Source organism: Bactrocera neohumeralis, chromosome 3 (genome assembly GCF_024586455.1).
Source record: "Bactrocera neohumeralis isolate Rockhampton chromosome 3, APGP_CSIRO_Bneo_wtdbg2-racon-allhic-juicebox.fasta_v2, whole genome shotgun sequence".
NCBI classification, from domain to species: Eukaryota; Metazoa; Arthropoda; class Insecta; order Diptera; family Tephritidae; genus Bactrocera; species Bactrocera neohumeralis.
The window spans coordinates 37,363,488-37,390,779 of record NC_065920.1 but is presented as its reverse complement, the minus strand read 5'-3'; the positions used below and the strand labels follow the sequence as shown (position 1 = coordinate 37,390,779).

At 34.3% G+C, this 27,292-nt stretch overlaps 2 protein-coding genes across 2 annotated transcripts in view; both read right to left on the bottom strand.

The window, feature by feature from the left end:
* The window catches only part of LOC126753444 (tyrosine-protein kinase Drl), a 128,038-nt gene extending 105,650 nt beyond the window's left edge, over positions 1-22,388 (bottom strand). The window contains exon 1 of the mRNA XM_050464920.1: positions 21,629-22,388. Within this exon, the coding sequence (XP_050320877.1) occupies positions 21,629-21,743 (115 nt within the window). The 5' untranslated portion in view covers positions 21,744-22,388. The remainder of the gene's footprint in view (positions 1-21,628) is intronic.
* Positions 22,389-23,662: 1,274 nt separating this feature from the next.
* Positions 23,663-25,309, bottom strand: LOC126753485 (uncharacterized). Its single transcript, XM_050465001.1, has 2 exons — positions 23,940-25,309; positions 23,663-23,874 (listed from the first exon to the last, which is right to left on the bottom strand). Exons 1-2 carry the CDS (start codon positions 24,165-24,167, stop codon positions 23,689-23,691), a joined length of 414 nt encoding a protein of 137 aa, XP_050320958.1. The 5' UTR covers positions 24,168-25,309; the 3' UTR covers positions 23,663-23,688.
* Between the last annotated feature and the right edge of the window lie 1,983 nt (positions 25,310-27,292).

Sequence of the window (27,292 nt, the reverse complement as noted above, 5' to 3'; positions counted from 1 at the left end):
TCGTCACCTAAAATGCAAAACTACGTATGATCAAAAAATTCGAAATTGAGTATTTTATTGAATACGATCCACTACTTCAAATTACATATGTATACATATATAAGTACATATGTATGTCCAACATTTTAAGGTTCTGCTAACAGATATAATCTAGTCTTAACCAATATTTAAAATTTGTTCAACTCATGTTCCATTTTATATCGTTTTTCATTCAATCTGCTATAAATTTCCGAAAATGTTACGTTATTTTGCATTTGAAATGACGATATGTAGCAAAAAGCATAGCAACTGTTTCACAACTGACATCCAAATTAGTGGTAAATTTTTTATTTTTTTATTTCAATATCTTTTTATTTATTGAATCTGCTTTTTGTTTTAGAAGACTAACAATAAGTTATAAAATCTTAAATCTATTTAAAAACAAGTAAGGAAGGGCTAAGTTCGGGTGTCACCGAACATTTTATACTCTCGCATGATAAAGTGATAATCGAGATTTCATTATCCGTCATTTACATATTTTTCAAATACCGTATTTGTGTAAAGTTTTAATCCGCTATCATCATTGGTTCCTAATGTATGTATATATTATACAGCGTTATATTGGAAGAAGGCGTGGTTGTGAACCGATTTTAACCATATTTCGTACATGTCATCAGGGTGTTAAGAAAATATTATATACCGAATTTTATTGAAATCGGTAAAGTCCATAAGTGGGCGACGCCACGCCCATTTTCAATTTAAAAAAAGTCTGGGTGCAGCTTCCTTCTGCCATTTCTTCCGTAAATTTAGTGTTTCTGACGTTTTTTGTTAGCACTTTTAGTGATTTTTAACATAACCTTTGTATGGGAGGTCGGCGTGGTTATTATCCGATTTCTTCCATTTTTGAACTGTATATAGAAATGCCTGAAGAAAACGACTCTGTAGAGTTTGGTTGACATAGCTATAGCAGTTTCCGAGATATGTACAAATAACTTAGTAGGGGGCGGGGCTACGCCCACTTTTCCAAAAAAAATTGCGTCCAAATATGCCCCTCTCTAATGCGATCCTTTGTGCCAAATTTCACTTTACTATCTTTATTTATGGCTTAGTTATGACACTTTATAGGTTTTCGGTTTTCGCCGTTTTGTGGGCGTAGCAGTGGGCCGATTTTGAACTTCGAACTTAACCTTCTTATGACTCTTTTAGTTTTAGGACTTACAAACAACCGTAATGTGAACAAAACTATAATACTCTCCTTAGCAACTTTGTTGCGAGAGTATAACTAGACACGCTCAAACAAGTGATTGAACTGTTTTGGTGATACATTGCTCCTTAGTACGCGGGCATATCTCTTCTTTTAAGGCGTGTTTGATCGCAGGAATGTACCAAAGAATTAGCCAAAGGGTTTGGGTGATCACGGAGTTTAGATATACATATATTTAATTCTGCTGTCTTCTACTTCTTTCCTTACCATAGAAATACCAAGGTCTCTATGGATATTTACATTACGCATGTACCATGGCGAACACGTAATTGATCTAAGCATTTTTGATTGGAACCTTTGTATTATGTCTATATTAGATGCACAGGTCGTACCCCACAATTGAATGCCATACATCCAAATCGGCTTTATGACCGCATTATATACATAAAAGCGCTTAGTTGTCTAGGCTAAGTTTGGAGTTTTTATTTTGTAGCCAATTTAAATTTGCAGCTCTTATCTTCATGCAAGTTATTTTACTAGATATATGTTTTCTCCACGTAAGTCTTCTATCTAGGTGAATACCAAGATAAGTTACTTCATTCGCTTGGTGTACTAAAATATTGTTAATTTTTACTGCCGGACACATTTTTGGTCTAAGCGCAAATGTAACATGCTTACACTTTTTTTCATTCACATTTATACGCCAGTTGGCTAGCCATGTACTTATGTATGTATATACGTATGTATATATTTATTTAAGAGCCGAATAAAAGCTATGTGAGTGTGTCTCCAAAAAGCGTTCCCATTTCGGCACCATCAACCACTAATAACACCAGTGTCACTATTATTATGATATGTACCAAAGGAATTGGTTATACACTCGGTGATTTAGGTAATTCTTCTTCTCCTGCTCCACTGCTCTCTTTTGTTTAATTGCGTGGCCGTTGTGCCTGTGTTATGACTTCGTAATTTTATTCCTAATTTACAAGTTGTGCAAAATTATCATTACAATCACGCCCGATTTCTAGCATCATAATCGTCTAAACCCAATTTAAATATGAATGAAACAGCTTTTTTGATTAAGCAGCGGACGATCAGCACTCTGTGCCTTACATAACATCACCCAACCACTGAGCTGAGCAGCTGTCGCCTCCAATGACTTGCCTTTTCCTTAATTTGTCTAAATAACCGAAAAACAAACTGACGTTTAGTTAGAAATTCCGACGTTTAACGCAATTCCTGTACCATCTAACTTCCGCTGAAAGCTTTTAAAAGTTACACCCATCTTCCCACACGTTTACACATCCAAACCGAAGTTTAAACAAGTAAAGAAGGGCTAAGTTCGGGTGTCACCGAACATTTTATACTCTCGCATGATAAAGTGATAATAATTTACATATTTTTTTATTTTACTGTAAAATTAATTAGATTAGATCAATTTGTGTACTTTGAGTATTGAATTGTATTTTCATTTCCTAATGTATATATTATACAGAGAAGGCATCAGATGCAATTCAAAATAGCGTTATATTGGAAGAAGGCGTGGTTGTGAACCGATTTCACCCATATTTCGTACATGTCATCAGGGTATTAAGAAAATATTATATACCGAATTTCATTGAAATCGGTCTAGTAGTTCCTGAGATATGGTTTTTGGTCCATAAGTGGGCGGCGCCACGCCCATTTTCAATTTTTAAGAAAAGGCTGGGTGCAGCTTCCTTCTGCCACTTCTTCCGTAAAATTTAGTGTTTCTGACGTTTTTTGTTAGCACTTTTAGTGATTTTTAACATAACCTTTGTATGGGAGGTCGGCGTGGTTATTATCCGATTTCTTCCATTTTTGAACTGTATATAGAAATGCCTGAAGAAAACGACTCTGTAGAGTTTGGTTGACATAGCTATAGTAGTTTCCGAGACATGTACAAAAAACTTAGTAGGGGGCGGGGCCACGCCCACTTTTCCAAACAAAATTACGTCCAAATAATGCCCCTCCCTAATGCGATTCTTTGTGCCAAATTTCACTTTAATATCTTTATTTGTGGCTTAGTTATGACACTTTATAGGTTTTCGGTTTTCGCCATTTTGTGGGCGTGGCAGTGGGCCGATTTTTCCCATCTTCGAACTTAACCTTCTTATGGAGCCAAGAAATACGTGTACCAATGATATCTCAATTTTTACTCAAGTTACAGCTTGCACGGACGGACGGACGGACAGACGGACGGACAGACAGACATCCGGATTTCAACTCTACTCGTCACCCTGATCACTTTGGTATATTTAACCCCATATCTTGCTCTTTTAGTTTTAGGACTTACAAACAACCGTTATGTGAACAAAACTATAATACTCCCCTTAGCAACTTTGTTGCGAGAGTATAAAAATTTAGACTTTATATATGTAGATTAATGTGTGCGTATATACATACATACATAAATAAGTGAGTATACTACATGGAAATTCGTTTTTGAAGTACGTGCTACATATGCCTGTACATACATACAAGTACATACCTATTTATGTATGTAGATAAATACCATATACATATAATTATGTATTTGTGTAAATATGACTACGTTACAATGTCAAAGCCTCAATAATTTTGTTATTTACATACTACTATGACCAAATTGAAAGATGAATTTTGTCCATTTCATCTCCTGGAAAGTAATCCCCTCCCGCTGCAATACACTTATGCCAACGAATTTTCCAGTTAGCCTTCTTCGATTCAGGTTTTATATTCTCAATTGAGTCAAAACGGTGTGATCACGAATAACCAATGCAGCATGAGATGGTGCATTATCGCACATCTTTGTTCAATAAATTCAGACATAGTAAAAATCGAAGAATTCACTTTTAGAGCCTCACAAAACGACGCGAATCACAAATACTAATGAATATTTTGACGTGAAATTTAGCGCAGATGTGGCTAACAGTAATACCAACCAAAATTTACCGATTCGAAAAGCACGCGAAGTATAAATTAAAAATTCACCTTTCAATTTGATCACAGTAAATTACTTACTTGATTCGAAAACTAGATTTTTGAAATAATCATTTATAAATATACTGGAAACTGAAAGTTATCGAACATACATATGTATGTAATTAAATGTTTATGTATCTTGATTGCACTCGTTCCTGGATGTCCGGAAATTGGTTGTGTCACTTTCGCCTCTAGAAATGATTCACTAAATCATAAATAAAATTATAATTTATATTTATTCATAAAATAAAGTTTTTCTAGAACTAGGTGAACGTAAACTAAAATTTAAAAGATAACATATAAATGAACTAATTAAACATGCTAATAAACGTATTTGGAATTTTAAATATAAAAACTACCTTTATATAATGATTACAACAATTAAATCTATAAAGGTAATAAACACCAATTGTTGCACAAATTACTGTTTGCAAATTGCTAATCAAAGCAAACTGCCGTAATACAAGGGTGAATTACTTGCATACGAATATTCATACATATGTACATATTTGTACGTACATATAAATAGGCAAATGAATGTGCAGCCGGATCTAAATAGAATTTTATTGGAACACACCTTGGGGGAAATTTATAACAAGCAATAAACGAGTTTACATCCAGAAAATGCGTTGAAAACGGGGGATTGACCGAATTCCCATATAGCGGGTCTATGCAGAGAAACTTCTTAAATAATTTGCTTTACATTTCATTAATTTCAAAGCATTCGCTTCTGTTATTAGATTTTGTATTTTGTATTTTCTCTAAAAAAAATTAAGTCACTAAATTATTTCGTTGGCTAATCAAAAAAAAATACCTGTAAAATAGCAGCACAACTACATTTTAACGAAAGCTCAGTGAGTTATCGTTTGTAAAATTATAACCCATAGAGAAATGCTCAGGAAGAAAATAAACACTAGCTTAAGAGAAAACCGTGCTAACTTACGGAGAAGTTTACAAGATCTATTAGAAAACGGAGCCGAGATTAGAAAGTCGCAGCAATTGTTTAGTAATGATACTTCAACTGGAACAATTCAAAATCAGATTAAAAAATAGATGGTACCCAGCTTGGAGTCCCTAACCGAAAATCATCCAAACCCAATTTTTTAGGACAATTCTGCACCTTGTCATCGCGTTCGCTCGGTAAGTTACACAATTAAAATTTTTCACTCCCCGTCATTAATTTTGACATTTGAGTTTGGAATATTAAAGAAAGATTTGGTTATTACTTCATTAGATTGGCCAGGAAACAGTCCGGATCTCAATCCAATGTATACTTAAAATAATAGAGAACGTATGGGTCCTAATGGGCGCTAAAATATGCAAAAATAAACCCAAAACAATGGTTAAATTTAGCCAAACAAGAGAAGTGTGATTCCATGCAGTAACCGCCGACTATTTTTTGCCAAAAAGAGTACGAAGTGTCACAAACGCCAAAGGTGGCATCATAACTTATGACAGAAATATCAAACGATTTTTTTGTTGGAAAATTAATTTAAAATTTTAATTATGTAGTTTGAAATAAAGTATTGCTAAAAAATCATAATATAAAAAGTTCACTGTTTTTGAAGGAACTCAATTCAATTATTTTGCATATAAATATGTACATATTATATGCGTGAAATGTCATCCTTAATGTCTTTATACAAACATTATTAAAAGAAATTGCAACAAGTTTTAAATTTAAGGTATTTTTTGAAGTTTCAACGGACAGATTGCACTTTAAACATTAAAATAACAAAATAATTTGAGTGCGGCCTTTTTTGTTTCATTGGGTGTATTTTTTGCTGAATTCTGTTGCCTAAAGGTCATCATCACCACCATACTATATTAAAAGTATCCTTAGTAATTTTTGACGAATCGATTGAGCAACTATAAGGAAAGAAAATATTTAATAATAAATCTTCGTACATAGATATTATTTTGTATTTTTATAATGAGAAGAAGGAGAATAAAGGGAGCCTGCTCTAATCTCTTTCCGATATAAGGTTTGAAAACATTTACCTACTGGGGAGCAAATTAATACTTGTTATTAGTTTTTCATCTATATTGGCATTTAATGGCTAGTGTATAAATATTTACGTACATACATACATAGGAACGAGTATGGGCAACTAAATGAACATTAGAGATATTTTAGCTTAAATGCAGTTTGCCACTAAATCAGACAAATATACATTGAAATCCATATAGTGGATACCACAACTGTGTATCTACATACAAACATACTACTTGTATGTATATTCGAATATACGATTATTTCAATTAAATTTTGTGGTACTGATATTTATGCGCCAATCATTTTGTGGCATACAACAAATTCAAACAAATTCAACAGACAATATCACAAGTTATACGCATTTATATGCGCATACACATACATATACTTAGATTACTACATGTGCATATCTAAATGGAGTCATTTGGCAATATGTCGTGACACTTTATTTTGGCCCACAAGCTTCACATGTACAATATACCATACATATGCCGTTATGCATAAAACTTTATCTTACCGCATTGAACTAGTAAGGAAATATGCTAACTTACAACTAGAATTCCGTAGTTGAAATAGAACCAATGGGAAAGGCACCAGCCTTATACCGATTATTATAAGGAAATTTAGTATAGGATTTTTAATTCGATGACTGCCATTTTAAGGCTGCAAAATTAAATCTTGCAATATTTTAAATTAATTTTAATTTATTATATTAAGCGAATGACCATTATTTGAAATACAGCAACTGACATCTCGTAGAACATCAGCACATTATTGTAAGCAATCGGACAGTCTGCTTACAAATTGGTATTGTGGTTCATATCACGATATGTAATTAGAACTAATTAACGAGGTTCTAACTACATATCGTCACCTAAAATGCAAAATAACGTATGATCGAAAAATTCGAAATTGAGTGTGTCATGAATTACGATTCACTACTTCAAATTACATATACATACATACTCGTATATAAGTACATATGTCCAACATTTTAAGGTTCTGCTATCAGATATAAACCAGTTTTAACCAATATTTAAATTTTTTTCACTCTTGTTCCATTTTATTGCGTGTTTCATTCATGCCACTGTAAATTTCCGAAAATGTTGTTACGTTTCTATGCATTTCAGGTGACGATATGTACATAGTTAATTTGCCTACCGGGAAGTGATTGCACCTTGTATGTAATCATGTAAGTATATATAAATATATGCACATGCATAAGTAAATGGATATACATACACTCATGGCCACATTATATTGCAACTGCCCCAACTGGTTCTGTTGCTGTCGCTGCCACATGGAGACATTTGCGGCTGACACATGTGCATTTCGGCTGAAAGATAAAAACCGCTTGATACAACCGAAGCCGCCAGCAACCAAATCAGCAAAAGCAATAAAGTGGTGACAATAGAAGGAATAAGTCAGAGACATACATACTTATGTAAATACAACATACCAAAAAACATAAGAAAGATGAAAATCGAAAATATGTGTGTACATAGGTACGCATTCACAAACATTACATTAGACTAGATTTATTTATGAGGAATGCACCGCGACCTTTGGACTATTGTGCCCTCTCCTAAATCACATGGACTCACTTAGCCCCAGCACATCGATGAATTCCAATATTCTACTGGGTGCTAATGAGTCGATGCAATCCCTGTCCGGAAACATGGATCCGAGGGCCTTAATCCTGCGTCTGCAGACTGCTGTGCAGTCGATCAGCAGATGTTCCGGTGTTTCAGGCTCCATGTCGCAGAACCGGCAATTAGTTCAAGAAGATAGGCCCATGTTATATAAATGCCTATTTAACTTGCAGTGGCCAGTATAAAATGCGACCAAGAGCCTATGCTTATTCCTGGGGAGGTTGATTACAACTTTGAACCTGCTCATGTTGTACCCTCCCATTAGCAACCTGGCATGCCGCATGCCGTGAGTTCGTTGCCAATACTTCTTTCTGCCCACTCCCTCTTCTTTGCGAAGTAGCTTTATGGTATGGGGACCCACCCCTGTAAAGGGTTCAGGACCTACCATTTTGGTGGAGGCTGCGGAGCGAGCGAGCTCGTCTTCCAGTTCGTTACCAGCTATTCCTTTGTGCCCTGGCACCCAAATTAGGTGCACCTGGTTTCTTTCCGCAAGCCTGTTCAGCCTTTCTCTGCACTCCTGCACTAGCAGCGACCTGATCTCGTAGGAGGAGATCGCTTTTAGTGCTGCTTGACTATCGCTAAGTATGGCTATCCGCTCATTGCGATAGTTGCGATGGAGGTTTATCTCTATGCACCGACTTATGGCAAAGACTTCCGCCTGGAAAATGATCGGAAACTCCCCCATAGGTATGGAGAGCTTGGTGCGTGGACCCGCGATCCCCGCACCAATTCTTTCCGACATTTTTGAGCCGTCCTCAAAGTGCTGTTCCTCAGCAGCAGTTCAAGGGTGGAGTTGTTCCACTCATCCTTGCTTCCGAGGGTGACCTTAAACTTCTTAGTGAAGTTAACCGTTTTGGTAGTGCTGTCCTTCGGAAACATACATGTATGCATATACATATGTACGTTATATTCATATGTATGATAATGTTTACGAGGTTTTGACAAGGCGACTCCCTGTCGTGCGACTTATTCAATCTACTGCTGGAGAAAATAATTCGAGCAAATGGGTCTGATAGTGAACGAGAGTAAGACGAAATATCTCCTGTCATCAAACAAACATTCGTCGCGCTCGCGACTTAGGTCCCACATCACTGTTGACAATCAGAAATTTGAATTCGTAGATAATTTCATTTATCTTGGAACCAACAACGCCAGCCTCGAAATCCAACGCAGAATAACTCTTACCAAGAGGTGTTACTTCGGACTGAGTAGTCAATTGAAATCCTCTCTCGATGAACAAAGACCAAACTCTATAAGTCACTCATTATTCCCGTCTTACTACATACATATGTATGTATATGGTGCAGAGGCATGGACGATGACGACATATAATAAGTCGACGTTACGAGTTTTCGACAGGAAAGTTTGGGGAAAGATTTATGGTCCTTTGCGCATTGGCAACGATGAATATCGCATTCGATGGAACGATAAGCTGTATAAGTTATACCACGACATTGACATAGTTCAGCGAGTTAAAAGACATCGGCTACGCTGGCCAATTGTAGATCCCAAGTGTAGCCAGATCATTTTCAACATAATCTTTTCAACGGAGTGGACGTCTTCCTCTTATTCTGCTTCCCCCGACGGGTACTGCGTCGAATTTGGCTGACATGGCCTCCAAATTCGACGCAGTACCCGACGGGGGAAGCAGAATAAGAGGAAGACGTCCACTCCGTTGAAAAGATTATGTTGAAAAGGATCTGGCTACACTTGGGATCTACAATTGGCGCCAAATAACGGGAAGAAAACGATTGGTGCGAAGATGAAGATTTTTATTTTCTCAAATTATGTAAGGACTATTTAGTTTAAGACAGAGGAATAGTTATTACGAAAATATTTAGATATGTATGTAAAATACTTATACCCACATATATGTACGTATATTATATGGGATCTAATGTAATACTGTTATGTACATACTACTTTTTGCTAATACTCGAATACTTTTTGTTTTTGTATAATTCGCTATACTTTAATTTGATGAATTTTTTTAAAATGACATACCATAATTTTAAATAAATATTTAAGATACTTTTTTAGTAAAGAGTAGCCGGTCAGTTTTATCAGTTCATCTTTAAATGCACTTTGTTCAAAACTGAATATTTCAAATTGAATACTGTTGTAACTCAAGGATATTTCATCCTAACACTTTGATTTTTATACTCAGAACAGCGTACATACTATGTACTATATATTAAATTTGCGACAAAATTAACTCGTAGAAGGAAACGCCGCAGATCTTATAAAATATACATTGCGAAAAAAGTACCCAGAAATTGTAAATAAAACGGAAAATATTTAATTATTAATCAATATTTATTTTGTCGCCTTCAAAGTAATCCCCACTAGATGTAGTACATTTAAGTCAAGGATTTTTCAGTCTGCGAAACGCTTTTAATAAGCACTTTTTTGGTATGGCCTTCAGCGAATTTTGTTTTATCTCTTCGATCGACTTCTCCGTGGAAAAGTAATTTCAGTTTGAGGAACATGAAAAAATCACACGGACCTAATACGGTGAATACGGTGGTTGATCGATGGCTTTAAACTCAGTCAAAATCGTACTATTTTTGAAAAAAATTCAGCTTTATCGGGACGAGTCGAGCAAGAACGCGTTGCATAACCCAAATAATTCGAACGGACTCGCGATAGATATCAAGCTCTTTTAGCATCTCTCTAACACTTGCCTGAAGAAATTGGATGATAACCCCGCCCACTACTCTTATAATGGCAATGTTAAAAAGTACTAAAATCGCGATAAAACAATAACTGAATACGAGAACATAAAGGCATTAAATTTTACCCTCGAGAAGATAATATAGGAGCCGGGGGACTACAACCTCGCCCACTTCGCATATAGCACAATTTAAAATTCCATTTAATTTTTTCATGTTCCAGTATATAAATCAAGAAGCAATTTATATAACGAAATAAAATTTCGCACGAATAGTGTCTTTGAAGTATGCTACCTTATGACCAAAAATTGTCCAAATCGAACAAAAACTGTTCGAGCCTATAGGTACCGAATATGTGAAACTATCTTGACTTTTGACCGAAAATATCGGCCATAATATGAACGTGTGTCAAAAATGGATTGAATCGGATCAATACTTTCTGGTGAATATGGGGGATATTCCTAATATAAAGATGTCTGAACCTCCGCGTGACTTTGTACCCCATATATTGGCCAACATGTGAGATATCTTAGTGAAAACGAAAGGTCGTGTTTTACAGAACCATAATGTAACTTTCGTCTAAAATCATATATGTCATATGTACATACTTATGTACATAAGTATCTACATATGTAACTAATATCACGATTTTCGAACATCCGGCCTTACACCATATACCATAAATTATTGTGGTGTTGCCAAAAATAGATAAAATAAAAGAAGCTGACAAAACCGACACCATGGGATTAAATATACTGAGTCATCATGTAATATGAAAAGGTATACAGGGCAAGCCCTAGGGTTTGGAACTTATGGCGTTGCATAAAGTGGTGATTTCCCCATGTCAAAATTGTGCCACAACATCACAAACAAACAATTAAACCTAATTAAACAGTGGCATAAATTTAAAATATCAGCAAACACTGGTCACCTTCTCTGCCATTGACAGTTTGACAGGTAGGACAGAGATAACCCTAAATCAAAATACACACATGCATATGTATGTACATATGTATGTATACAAATGAAAATGTAGTGTGTAAAAAACAAACATTTATAACTAAGCTATTGCTAATATATGGCGCTGCGCCTTATCACCTTTTTGCTTGACAAAGACAAACAGCGCCAGCTCACACGCATTTTATGAAAATTGCAGTTTCTTAGATATCACTTGTGGTTGTATAAGAATCCAGTCAACTATTTACTGCGTATTCTCGGTATTTGGTGCATTACTGCGCCGCGGCTCATGTTTGTGGTAGCAGTTGTTGCTTATTATTGTTGCTACATTTATTTACATAGTGTTTTGTTTGCGCTTTGGTTTTGCCTCGGAAACTTGACACCCGCTTTGTTTACATTTGCAACTTTATCAGTGCATGTCGACATATGTTATTGGTAATTTATTATTTACATAAAATTCCACATACATACATATCTACGTATGTACATACATCCATATGGTACGTATATGGTACGTACATATGTACATATGAATTATAAATATTATCGAATATCGACTCTCTTGCCGGCAGTCGAACTCGCCTCAGCGGAATCACTTTGCTTACTTTAATTTAGGTTAAATCACAAATGATTTCTTTATTGCTTGAAATATAAACATATAAATATATTTGAACACGAATAATTTACAATAATAAACGCATATTAGGGTATGCCAGAGATTTCCAAAATCAATTTTGGGGATATTATTATTTAAATGACGGTTATTAAATTACCTTTAAAATAAAATATTTTTTTCCCCATTCAAAATTAAGTATGTACATATGTATGTATTACCCACATTTAAATTAGAATCTAAATATATCGATTTATGTACATACATATATGTATAAGTTAAGAATGATCTTCAAATTACAGTAATGGACACCATTTCAATGAATGTAGTATAAGGTTTATACCAGTAGGTTTTATCACAAATGTATGACAGCAAATGAAAATTAGAACACCTTTCCAGTTATAGTATTACTATTATTATAATATATCGATATATAGTACATATATTAAATTCATAACTAAAATGAAAATGAGAATGTGTCACTTCAAAATAATCCAAAAATGTAAATGGTATATAATTATAATTTAATAAACTTTTTACTCATTAAATATATTTTTCAGTGCTTTTGAGCGTTAAAACAACTTCGGCTGCACCTACTTATACATATATAATACCCTTCACAAATGCCTTACAATAACTTGATTTTGATCAGTCATTTTGTCACCATGGAAATATCTTATCAAATAAAGAAGTTTTCTATACAAGGACTAGATTGGGATTGGTCAGTTTGAATGGAAACACCGCGATCCGATACCGATAGTTACGACAAATAATAAGCTTTTTAGCGAGAAAAGAGCATGTGCAAAACCGTTAGACAGACGAACATAGCTAAATCGACTCAGCGCATTATGCTGTTCAATTATTAATATGTATATGTATATACATACATACATATGTACATACATACATATATACTATAGTACTTATATTTTATAAGGTATCCAACGTTTCCTTTAAGGAATAGGAAAATAAGGAAAAATAGTGGCAAACTTAATATTTTAAAGTACAAAGTATTTCGTTTTATTAGTTTCGACACATATTAATATGATCACATCCTTACTTATAAGCAAATGTACGTACATACATATGTATGTACATTTACATCAGTGAAGCGCTTTACCTAGCCCGCGGGCGGCCGACTTTATTGCTCTCTCACAGATTCGCTCACACGTATTAGTCAAGCGCTCTCTATACATTGTGGAAAATTAATGTGCATTTGAAAATCACTTGATCAACGACTGTTGACTGCTACGCATGTAATTTGTACAGAGATAAAGAGATGTTTAACTCCTCTCTCACTGGAAGTGAGAGAGCAATTGCTAAACGTCAAAACCACCTAAACTTTGACAGTTGATCAAGTTCAGGAGGTTTTGACGTTTAGCAATTGGAAACGAGCGATGGCCAGATTGAAATCTTACCAAAAAAATAGGTAAACGGAGGGATTTGTTGCATCGTTCAAGACCACCTATCTATAAAAATGAAAATTAAATAATTTTGTAAAATTTAAAGATATTTGATGAAACGTTTTGTAATTTGAAGCATCTTAGTTTTATTTTCAATGGAAAATGATTAAAAACGTTTAATGATTGAGAGCTAACAAGCTTAAATCCAATTATTGGGCATTGAAAGGACAAAAGTCAGTTGTTATAATATTCTTTAAAAAGATTTAAATAGTTTCTCCATATAATAAATAACCGCTATATAGTAATTTTTATTCATACTAAATGTTGGGTGTTTAAATTTAAATGCCCAAAAATTGTAATTTTGTTCAATCTGGCCATAATGGAAAATGTTATAAAAAACGATAATTTTGAAGCGCTCTCACACTGGAATAAGTTTAACAACCCTTTATTCCTGATTTGTATGTGCGCGCTGATTAACAATTTTACTATAAAAACATGAAAATATTGATTTTTAGTCTTTTGATACAGCCGTTTAGGTGAAAACTTCAACATAAATTCAATATTTAAATTTTTTTTAATTTTAATTTCTTTTTGACACGTGAATTGTCTGTATTTTTGTAATTGATAAAAAATTAATAAGGAATTTCATTAATTTCACAATTTTGTAAAAGTTGTCGAATCACTTTCAAATTTTTTTTATATTAATTAATACTAAAGTTTTGTATTTTTTTTGGGTGTAGCAGCAAGCTCTCTCATACTCCAACACAAGTACACAGTTTGGTAGTGTGCGTTTGGGCATCACTGATTTTCATACATATGTGTAAATAAATATGTAATCAATATATAACTGTTACATCGAAATGCAGCTAATTTAGGGTTCGCCCTGGCGCTACCACAAGCCGCAACATGACTAAAAGTGCCCATACACGAGCACACAAGTGCGTTCGATCGGTATGTGTGCGCTTGCGGTTTATCGTGTATGGGCTTGTTCGCGTACCGATCCGTGTTCGCGAAAATGTTTGATTTTTTACGATCGGTGCGCGAACATCTGTATCGTGTATGGCGTTGTTTGCGCACAAAATCTCATTTCTCTCGTGTCGCCGAACAGTGAAGATCGCGGACAATGGCAAGTGTTAAGGGGAGAGCCTGCTTTCGAGGCTTCAAAAATCGATTTTTTTGAGGATTTTTTTGGGAGCGAAAGAAATAATTGATTCAAGCCAAATTTCTAGGTTTTATAGTTATATATTTGAACATCTTTCACAAATTTTTTGGATACGAAATCTTTGATATTTTGCCTTTGGGAAGCAATTGCCCGATGCATCTCGCATGTGCATTTTTCGGACGGCGGGCAGGATGCAGGTCGCAATTTCTATTGGAAACAAAAAATTCAAAGAGATTCATATTTTTTATGAATTTATCTTCTAGTTAAACTTAGAAAATTCCAAAAAAAGTGTAAAATTTAAAATTTTTTTAAAAATTGAATAAATAGTGGCTTTTGACCAAAAAAATTTTACTTTATGCTGTTTAAAAGTATGTTAAAACTTGACTTTTCTTAAAATTTTTTTAGTTTAAATAGAAGTTAATGTTATGCTAATGATAATAAACTTTGCCCTAATTCCATACGACGTTTAGTTTTTTTTCTATCCTGCCCGCCAATTAAGAATAATCGTAAAAATGAAAAACCGAGAAATCACGCTTCAAAGTTTTCGCTTTTTGCCGAAGCGCTCATACATACATATGTATATCTGCTAGACGCTCGGTCACTTCTCTTCTAGCTTCGTTAATATTTCGAATTCCCATCTATAACTTTGGGACATATTCTTAGATAATTTTTAAAAAAAATTTAAGCAAAAAAAATCGATTGTTTGAAGCTTCTAAAGCAGGCTCCCCCCTTAATAAAGATTTCGTATCAGAATTTATTGATCTTATAAAAAATGAATTGGCAGTTTGGCAAATGAAAAGTGATAAATATAAAAATAAAATTGAGAAAAATAAAAGTTGGAATAACTTATTAACGAAATACAGAGAAATAGATAAAAGTGCTACATTAGAAATAAATTCGAAGAAATGTTCCGCTTCCCTGTCGCACATGTTAACTCTGTGAAGAACGAACGCAAAATGGATTTGTGTGTCGTGTATGGGCAAACGAAATCACACCGATCGAACGCACTTGTGTGCTCGTGTATGGGCACTTTAACAGACCAAAAAAGGAGACGTGCTTACATACATATGTATGTATGTACGTATGCATATCTGCATGTATGTACATACATACATACGTATGGGTGCTTGCCTTTATATATGTACATATGTACGTACTTGCTTTTGTAAATTAATGTGATGTGTTGACTACATTTTGACATGCTTACAATCGCAGATGTCGTACTTTATTAAAGTAGTCACTCTTTTCAATTTCAATTTCATAGTTTCGAAATATGCAAGGAGACTTCTGTACATACTAATACGAGTACATACACGTGCACACACATCAACTATCAACATCAACCTGCAGTCATATCCTTTCAGAGAATTTCATTAGCATATGTGTATATACTTATGTATAGTATATACCTTTGTGTATGTACATACTTATGTATGTACATACATACAATATTGTAAGAATAAATTCATATGTTCATATATTAATATACAATTACACATGCATAGTTTAGTTACCTGATTGTTTTCCTTATATTATAGCACTTTTAACACCCTCGCCCATACACATTCACATATGTACATACTATGTACATCTGTTGCACATCGATCAATCATTCAACCGGTCGTCTGTCCGTCGCCCGGCCAATTGCCTGGTTAGTTCTTCTATAGATCTGTCATATTTATATTTATGACATGTCACAGCTCAACCTTCTTCAACCCGCATTTCCGTTGCATCCATCAGCTGCGCAAATTATCACGATTTATTTTAACCGCACCATTAAACGGCGGTCATTGGTCGCTTAATGCTTCACGCCAGTCGAGTACATTTGCAACAAACTTACACACTCCTACGTCTATACATATGAATGTGTGTGAGACAACAATAGCATAATAAAAACAAGTAAGAAAGGGCTAAGTTCGGATGTAAACGAACATTTTATACTCTTGCAACTAGCAAGAACTAAAGTCCGGGAAATTTCTTCAGGTGGTGGCAAAATTTTATCAATTTTATGTACTACTAACAAGCCTTAAATTAATAAAATGCTCCCTGGGTTTCATTACCTCACATAACATCCCCATGGAGTAAAGGCAGACGTAAGTACTATATATCCGAAAGGACTGTTTGGAGTTATATAGTGAATAGGTCAAGCATTCACCCGATTTTATCTATTTTGGGCTAAAAACCGTACGCCTTTTTTGGCATTCACACATACTTTTATCAGGATAGAATTCTCTCCGAATTTCTGTTATAATCATCACATTTTGACCGATATTTTCGGTAAAAACTCTATTTGCACTGGGTTCACATATTCGGTATCTAAGGGGTTGAACAGTTTTGTTTCAATTTGGAAAGGTTTTGGCCACCAAAGGCACTGTTAGTGCAATGTTTTATCTCTTAATATTGATTGTTTATTGATTATTATACTGGAATGTGAAAGGATTACATGTCTGGAAATTAAAATTGTGATATATGTGTATGTGATTCAACCTAAAAGTGAGCGGCGCCACCCCCATCGTCCAATTTCGAGACCGGCTCCTATACGCCCTTTTATGTCATTCTGAATGTAAAATTTAGTGTCTCTGACGCACTTAGTTATTAATTTATAACACTTTTAGCAATTGTTTTCACAGTATAGTAAGAAAGGTTGAAAAGATTTCTGCTGTGCAAATTTACAAATTAATACGAGCTTTCAATTAATAGCTTTTTGTGGGCGTGCCAATGGTCCATTACGCTCATCTACGAACTCATTCTTACTTCTTTTCCAAGGAACATGTGTACAAAGTTGCATCAAGATAAGTAAGATCAGTATGTTGAGCTGAGTCGATTTAGCCATGTCCGTCCGTCCGTCCGTCTGTATATATACGAACTAGTCCCTCAGTTTTTAAGATATCCTTTCGAAATTTTGCAAACGTCATTTTCTCTTCAAGAAGCTGCTCATTTGTCGGAATGGCCGATATCGGACCACTATACATATAGCTGCCATATAAACTGAACGATCGGAATCAAGTTCTTGTATGGAAAAATTTCATATTTGACAATGTATCTTCACCAAATTTGGTATAGATTATTTTCTAAGGCAACAATGTATACTCCGAAATAATTGTTCAGATCAGATTACTATAGCATATATGTATGTAGCTTCCATACAAACTGAACACATAGTTACTAAAAGAAATGCACCTGTGAAGGGTATATTAGCTTCGGTGCAGCCGAAGTTAACGTTTTTTCTTGTTTTTATTTAAGTTACAGCTTGGTCGGTCACACGGTTGGACGGACGGGCAGACAGTCACCCTGATTTCATAGTTTTAGGTGACACAAACAACCGTTAGGTGAAAAAAATTATTATACTCTGTAGAAACATGTTGCAATAGTGTAATAAACGTGTACATGGCCTGAACAGACTACAACGCCACTTTTGTGGCCGCACGACTCCACTTTATTTCCTTGCACCTATATACATATATGTATGTGTGGATGCAATTACACCTTCCGTCATAACTACAAATACGTGTGCATATGTTGCAGCATACCAACACACATACGAGTTCAAAGTAGATATGTGTGTACATTCCGTTGCTATGATGAATGCCAGGCACTCTGCTCAAAGGAATAATTTATATTGAATTAAATTAAAATGTTTGTATGGACGCGTAATCGCTCATTTGTAAATGATGTGCCCACACATCACGGAGTTATACAAATATGTACATATGTACATACATACTACATGCGTGGACAGCAGGCTTATTTAAGCCCTTGACTTCGAAGGCATGTGGAATGCATTTAAGGCCATTTGTAACAATAAATTACACTGACCTAGGTTTAAAGCATGAGCTGGACTTTTGTACACCCATTTTACCATATTTGTAATTGAATTCGTCTTCATTTTGATTAGCAAAATAACTATGAAAGTATAGAAGATTTCCAAATACATAGAAAACATACAGGAAATTATTTTTTTAATCCAGAAAAGCAACTCTTGTAATTAGATGTTATAAGTCAAGTGAGGAACTTGAGCTATACTATTTATTACTATTGGAAAATGAAAAACTTTGATTCTGCTTGTGGATTATTTTTATTTGGTCTTTGAAATTTTTTTACATCAAGTCGAGAATATGATATCATATACATAAATGGCCGCCGCCACAGTTGATTGTCATTTGAGCCATTTTCCATCACTTTGGCCAGAACTTCCGGCGATAGGTCCTCACATTCTTGATGGATATTGTCTTTAAGAGCTGCAAGAGTCTGAGGCTTGTTGACATAAACCCGCGTCTTCAACAAGCCCCATAAAAATATGTCTGGAGCGGCCAAATCAGGCGATATTGCTGCCCAATGCAAGATTAGGCGCCCGGGAAATGCATCCTTCAGCATATCGGTTTTGGCACGCAGTGTAGCGTACCATTGTTTATTTACGTGTATTTCGTATGTGTTTACTACACAAATGTCAAAACAGAACTGACATTAGAGGTCAATTGCAAAATTTATAGCCTCTTCTGATCATCTTCTGACTTTTGCTAAAACAAAATAATGTACTACGACTTTACAGAACTTATAATTATCTACAAAAGTTGCCCCAACAGCATATTCCTAACTGTAGTTACGCCCAAATAAAAGTTCTTTTCTTAAAAAATAATTATTATTATGGCGCCTTTGTGAAAGCTCTTTATCAGCTGTTCAAAAATGAGTAAAAGTAAAGAAGAAATTCGCTATATTTTTAAATTTTTGTATAAAAAAGGGAAGAATGCTACGCAAGCCACCAATGAAATTTGTGAAGTTTACGGAGACGATGCTGTATCAGTTCGTGTAGTACAACAATGGTTCTCCCGCCTCCGTTCTGGAAATTTCGAAATTTTGAAATTTCAATTTACACTGATGAAAGTTTTACACTAGCGGAAAAATAGCAGAAAGTGGTCGACCAAAATGGTACATTATTGTCTATTTATTTATTAGTATAAATATAAAAAAATAAGTTGAAGTTTGATTAGAAATACGAAAAGACTTTTTCGACTTCCCAATACGCGATGTAGGCGTCAATTATTGCCCCCAACTGTCAACGCTGCTCCCCACTAAATTTCTAGTATTATTTTCGGATATTTTGACCCACTAAGTGCATAAGGCAGTTTTTAAGCACTCTTTTAATGAAATTCGAAGTTTTTGAATACGGATTTCCAATAAGTTCCAGGTATGTTGAATAGGATAATGTCTGGTGATTGCAGGGCAAATGGAGATATTTTTAATTCCTTAACAACCCTTCACGTACAAGATACGATGTGTATTTTGGATCGTTATCCTATTGGAAATTGATTTTGCTGCTTTAACAACCGATTTAAGCACACATAAAATTTAAATTGTTTTGTTAAAATGTTCAGATACATGTTATCCATTATCCATTAAAAAATAAATCCCCAAACAGTAAGGAATGTGTTGAATAGTGCTGGTTTTCATAGACGAATCGCACGTCGTAAGCCATATACAGTGGACCAATAAAGTTTACATACACCTAGTTCTATTAAATAACAAGTTTATTTTTTTTTTAAATTAATAAATTTTGTGTTTTTTCTATCCATTTCAAGATATGTATATTTAACATTAAATATAGCATATCAAAAATTAATGCTTAAGCTTAAAATGCGCCTAATGCATATCCAAAAAAGTTTACATACACCAATGATTATTTATGTGTATGTATATAGTAATTCAAAAGTAATTACAATAGTTTTAGCGGTTTTTGGCCTACATTTTGTTGAAATTATTGTCCCTAGATATCGACGCATGCTCCCCACTTGATTTCTAGTATTGTTTCCGGATATTTTGACCCACTAAGTCGATGATCCAGTTTCTTGGCCTTATTTTGAAGAAATTCGATGTTGTGAAATACGGTTTTCCAACAAGTTCCAGATATTTTGAATAGGAGTAATGTCTAGAAATTGCGGGACTGCGTTATTTTTATTTCCATTTATATTTATGTATATATAGAAATTTTCAATTTATCTATGTCTATGGGATTTGCGTTATTTTTATTTCCATTTATATGTATGTATATATAGAAATTTTCAATTTATCTATGTCTGTTTGTATACGCGCGAACTAGTCTCCCAGTTTTTGAGACATTGATCTCAAATTTTGCACACTTTCGTTTTGATTATCACATAGGGTGTTTTTTTTAGATGTGTAGGTTTCGATAAGGCAACATTTTGGAGTTATTCTATTTGACAGCTTTTACTTGATTTATACCAATTTGGTTTGGCATTTCATTATGAACCTACTTACTCCGGAACAACGTTTGCAAATCGTGCAAATTTATTATTAAAAAAATTATTCGGCGCGAGCGGCGTATTGCGCATTGCGTACATTTTTCGACATAATCGCGACGATAATTCGAGCAACCATGGATAGGTTTCGAACCAAGTTTACGTTACTGAATAATGCGCATCCTCAGAGAAGGTGTACAGTGCGTACCAAAGAACTGTGCTGAGTCCAGCCGTCATCGCGTGTAACAATTGGAGTTGTACCCATGCACTTTATAGAAGATTTTCTTACAAAATTCAACTCGTGAAAGAACGCGTAACACATTCGGTGAATGGCCCCAAAACGCGATGGTTACCAATCCCTATTTTCTCAAGATTGTACGATTTATCACCGTTGGACTATTTTTTGTGAGACGATTGACGCCTGGGAAGAGAACATTCAGCGCGTTATTGCTGACATAAGGCCCAATTGCATATCGCCTGCCGCGGCGGTTACTAGCCCGAAATAATTTTTAAACATAATGTCAAACGGTTACCTTTATAATAAAGCTAAATTCTTGGTTATAACATAAATTATGTGCGTTTTATTTCTTCTCAAAAACCACTTGTCTAAAAAAACACAAAGATTTTGAGTGATATATGTAAGTATATCCCCAAGTTATTTACATCATTATTTCTTTGCACTTCTTCCTTTAGAACCGCAGTATTTACATGCATTAAATATTTTTCATAACGAATACGTTTGGCGCACACTCACCTATTAATCGCATCACCTCGTGCAGATTGAGGTAAACATTGAGGTGACAATGCACCAGCGCACCGCAGAACATAAATAATCCAAACGTAAAGGTCAAATTAGTTGAAAATGACATTTTTCTTTTAACTACTTTTTAATTGGGCACTTCAAACTGCTTTGTACGTCACTTGATGATTATATTTACAAATAACTGTTTATTTGTTGCTACACATATACATACATACATATATAATGCCACAAACACGCATACAAAAGCGGGTACTTTATTATTATTATTTTCCTTTCTATAGCACGATTATTACCGCTTTAAATTCACTTTTATGTTTATTTACCACTATTTTGGAACTTGAAACGCTTTTGAAATTTTAACATTTTATTTCTATATTATACATATTTATTTTGGGGATAGTGTTTGTGCCAGAAATGCGTGCACGGCCAACCAATTTCAAACTGTGCACTTTCATAGATACAAAGAATTTTTTATTTATTTTAGTTCACTCAAAATGTGGAGCTGCTCCCTCTGCACTTTTAAAAGTGCGCTGAATATGTGCCTATCAGCTCGATGAGATTGGTTGTACGTATGTTGAAATTTCGCACGTTCGTTTACACACGCAGCATCACCGGAATATAGAATTTTTCCGCACAAACACTAAGATATGTTCACCCTGACGATTTTCCAGGAACTGTCAACTGGGTAAACAAACAAATCGCATTAGACCGACATGCAACGACAGAACGCACGCAGCGCAGGCGACCACAGTGCTCTGCCAGTTAGTTATTGCAGTAACAACAAGCGGAATAAGTGGCAGAAGAAAACGGCAGAAGTGTCCGCTGTCATGGCGTTTACAATGGCACCGTCTTTGTGGATTCCATTTGCATATTTTTGCGTCATCTATTGGTGGAAAAAAGTGTTAAGTCCACACAATCTGTAACAAATTGAGGTCCAATTAGGGGAAGTAGCAATTGACTATATAACAGTTATACACCATTGTCTGGAAGATCGTAAAAAAATTTACGACCTAAGAAAAGAGTTTAATAGCGGGATTCTGTAACCAGTCTCTAGTCTCTATTTGAGACATTTTGAGGTAAAGTCTCAATTTGTGACTAGTTACTATTCACTAAACAGTCTCTAGAGTTAGTCTCAAAATATTGCCTCAATTTTGAGACCTGATAGCTAGCAGCTCACAAAACTAAAAAAAACCCTTGTCTGTCATTTTGAATGTACTGAATAGAGATCATCATAGATATAAATCGATTGTCGTTTTTTTATATTTTGAAAGCAATTCAAACACGAAAAGGTTAAAAATAAATCAATTTTACATAAACTTCGTAAACATTATGAAACAAAGTGAACATATATTTTTATTTTTATTGATAATTATGTTTTTTGACTAAGTTATAGAAAATTTAATATTTGTTATCGACATATTTATTTTCATTCATGTGTAAAAACATCTCTGAATAATAAAATGTAATAAATTTTGTGACTGGCACTTACAGAATAGCAAATACGTCTCAAGTCTCAAAAATTGTCTCTAACTTAAAATCTCAAATTTAGTGACTTGAGACTGTATCACAGTACAGAATCGCACGGTAAATAGAGGAAGCAGAGAACGTATATCATAGACAGAGGACGTTTACCAAAGAGAAGGTTTACGTTTTAGATATCGTAACTTTTCGCAGGGGTACTCGGCAGAGATGAGGGAGTTTCACCACAAACAAATTTTAAGCGTGTTTCACCATAGTTTTGCAGCAGGGGACTCGAAAATAGCAGAATTGAGCATTTTCGGAGTTAAATGAGAAATACAGTGGACTCGCGATAATATGAACTAATTAAAAACAGGACTGTTAATTTTTGCGAGATTGTTCATATTTACAAAAGGTGCAAAAACGAAAAAATGTAGTATTAAATTAAATTTTTTTTATTTTAAACTTCAAAATAAACTTGTTTTATTAATTTTTTTCGTTACACAAGTAAAACAATGTTGCATGTAAACAGAACAGTTTAGATATAATTTCATATTATACATACATATTTTAATTTTATACAAAGTTGAAGCTCATTTTGGAAAAAAATCGGTAATCCTCTTTTGCTGTTTCTTTTGTTCAACCATCTTAAAAACTGCTTTTTCCCTTAGGTTCTTTAATACATAGTCGTCTTCGTCGGATATTTCTTGTATTTCATTTTCATTGAATTCAATAGCATCCTCGTTCCATTCTCTAACGTCGCAAGCAGTGATTCCAATCTGCAGTGAATATAAATATGTAGTAATAACAACTTTATTGAGTTTACGTTTCTGATAAAACAAACCTCAGGTCTCAAGTTTTGTAAAAGATTGGCTGCGCTCTCCTCCAAGTCCCCCACATTCATATTCAAGTTCCTTCGAAGGATATTCAAAGGAATTTCATCTTCAGGATCTTCTTGATTTTCAAGCATACTCAAAACATTGTTCCAGCATTTTGATAGCCCAGCCTCATCCACTTTATTCCATGCAGATTCAAGGGTAATAATAGCGTCCTTAAGTGAAATTTGCTTCATAGACTCTAGCAAGTCACATCCTGTTGCAGCAACGGAAGCCAAAAGACTGTTTCTGTAATAAAATTTTGTAATCCTGATTGCATTTTGGTGAATTAACGATGTAACCAATCTTTGAAGATAGCGGCAGTCATCCAAGCGGACTTTGAATGTCTATAATGAACAGGGCAGTCAAACCCCTTAAAACAACGGTAGTTTCTGGCCTTGTCTATCACAAGGAGCTCGAGTTGATGAGATCCTTCCGCATTTGAACAGCACAAGAATGTTATTCTTTGCTTTTCCATCTTTGCTTCTGGGGCTGTTTTTTCTAATGATGATACATACGTCTTTTGTGGTAAAAGTTTCCAAAATAAACCGGATTTGTCGGCGTTGTAAACTTGCTCCCGACTTAAACCAATATCTTCCATTTTCGTCTTTAGAGCTTTTTTGAATGGATCGACCAACTGTGGCTGTGAAGATAGTTTTTCCCCAGAAACTTGGAGCAACCGAACGCCACAGCTCTTTTTGAAATTTTGGAGCCATCCATCACTGGCATTGAAGTCAAGGCAATTTTCTTTAATTGTACAATGAAGCACCTTCGCCTTTTCTTTTATCATCAGTCCGCTCACCGGGAGTTTTTTGTCCCTCATATGCAAAAACCATCTATACAACAATTTTTCCAATTTTGGATACTCTGATAGACGCATAGTTTTCCTTTTTCCAGGACCCATAAATGTATCGTTAACACATTTAAGGATAGCGTTTTAATTTTTCTTTATTCTACATACTGTAAACTTTGCCACTCCATATTTAGTTGCTAAATTTGCAACACTTGCACCTTTTCGTAAGCATTCCAAAATATCGGATTTGTCTCTTAAAGTCTGCTTTTTTGTGTGCATGTTTCAAAATTATTTACATTTGATTATTTCTTAAGAAAATAAAGAGGCACTTATGCTTGCGTGCAATCACCAACCAAAAACACTTAAAAATTCTTACAGACGACTGACGTAGACAAAATCAAACCCTGTAATGAGCACCTGTAAGCATTTTCGAGCGATGGGTAAATACATAGTATGTATGTACATGCATATTGAATGCGAATAACTAGGGAATTCCCCAAATTACAAAGCGCTTTAAATTCGTTATTGACAACAATATTGTTCATATTTTAGAGCTTTTGTCCAAAGTTCACATTTTAGAGTAGTCAATGGTAGCCAAAAAGTGTTCATATTTTGGGGGGTTCATAATTTAGGGTGTTCATATTATCGCGAGTCCACTGTAAGTATAATGCTAATTTCAATATAAAGAAATGTACGCCTACAGATTTGTTTATTTTCTATGTGCAACCGACTCAGCATATAATTTATAGATTATCGGTATATGTTTGGTATCAAAGCATATACTCAGTTTATAAATATGTATGTACATATATATGTATATTAAAATTTACCTACATACATATGTATTTCATGATGATTTCATAAAATCATTAAAAAATATATAATAGAGTAAATTTTGTATTATTACCAAAATAATTAATACAAGTTTAAGGTAATTAGTTTTAAATGTATCCATTTACATTAAAAGTTTTGATATCATCTTAAAGCATAGTCTTGAATAAATTTCCTAAAAAACTTCGTAATTGTCTCAAAGTAGATGGAATAAGGAAGTGTTTAATGCACTCAATTTTTTTTGGGTCTGTTTTAATAATTCCTTGGGCAATCATATATCCTAAAAGCTCGACTTTGGTTTCATAAAATTTTGATTTTTCTAAAGATATTTTCATATTGGCATCAAGTGTTTTGACTATTACCTTTAAGTGTTCTCTATGTTCTTCTATATTATTTGAATAGATTATTATGTCATCGATATATACATGACAAAACTTTCCTACATAATTGCGTAATATATTATCCATCGCTCTTTGAAATATGCTAAGGGCATTCCTTAATCCGAAAGGTAGTCTTAAATATTCATATTTGCCATTGTTGACACTAAAAGCTGTTTTTTCTATATCCTTTTCCTGCATTGTAATTTGATGGAAACCTGACTTTAAATCTAGAGTAGAGAAGTATTTTGCTGTTCCTAAGTTTGCTAATATAACATTTGTGTCTGGGATAGGGTATTTATCGGGAACTGTATTTTCATTAATTTTCTTATAATCTATAACTAGCCTAAGTTTTGGTGTACCATTTTCATTTATTCCTTTCTTTGGTACAACCCATATTGGTGAATTATAGGGGCTTTTACTTGGACGTATTATACCATTATCTAATAGATTCTTTATTTCATTGTTCACAAAAGTATTAACGGACAAGGGGTATGGGTACTGTTTATTCCATATGGGAGTTTCAACAATTGTGCGTATTTCAGCTTTAACGTCCGTTCTAAAGGGTAAATTTGTATTTATATTTGAATGAATTTTTTCGATTTCATTCTTTGTTTCTGTTTTCAAATATTCAAGATTTCCATTTTTTAAATTATTATAAGCGGTATTATTCTACGCTGGCTTTCTAGGATCTTTTTGTCCCAGAGTAGTACTTAAATTACATAATTGCTGGCATAATTCATCAGCGGACGCCATAGAAGCATTTGAGCTTCCCAAGGTAGTATTAAAATTTCCATTATTATTTTCAATATACATTTTTTCCGTTTTGTTATTATATTTTAATATTTCATTCTTTAAATCTATTACAACTCCTGCTTTTTTCAAAATATTAAGCCCTATTAGCATATCTGCTTCTAAATTTTCTATTACGTAAAATCTCTGTATCGTATTGAAGATACATATTTACATCACTATAATCTTCAATAGTGGTGAATCCGTTAATTGTTTTTACTCTTTTAATTATATCTAATTTATCTCTATATAAAAAAGTGTTTGGTTTGCAATAGCAACAAGTGGCTCCTGTGTCAATTAGGACTTTTAGTTTTCTTCCTGTTACTCCGCAGTACCTATAAATGTATGGGAGTCCTGTCTTCAGCCTAAAAAAGCTTTTTCTTGAATATTATTTATGCGTTGAATTTTAGATGGAGGTTGTGGTGTTCTTTTATGTTCTTCAAAATTCCGTTTGGCGTATGTTTGTTCGTGTTGAGTTTGTTTGTGGATACTGGAATCCACGTCCATTAGTTCAGGTTGGTTTCTTTGG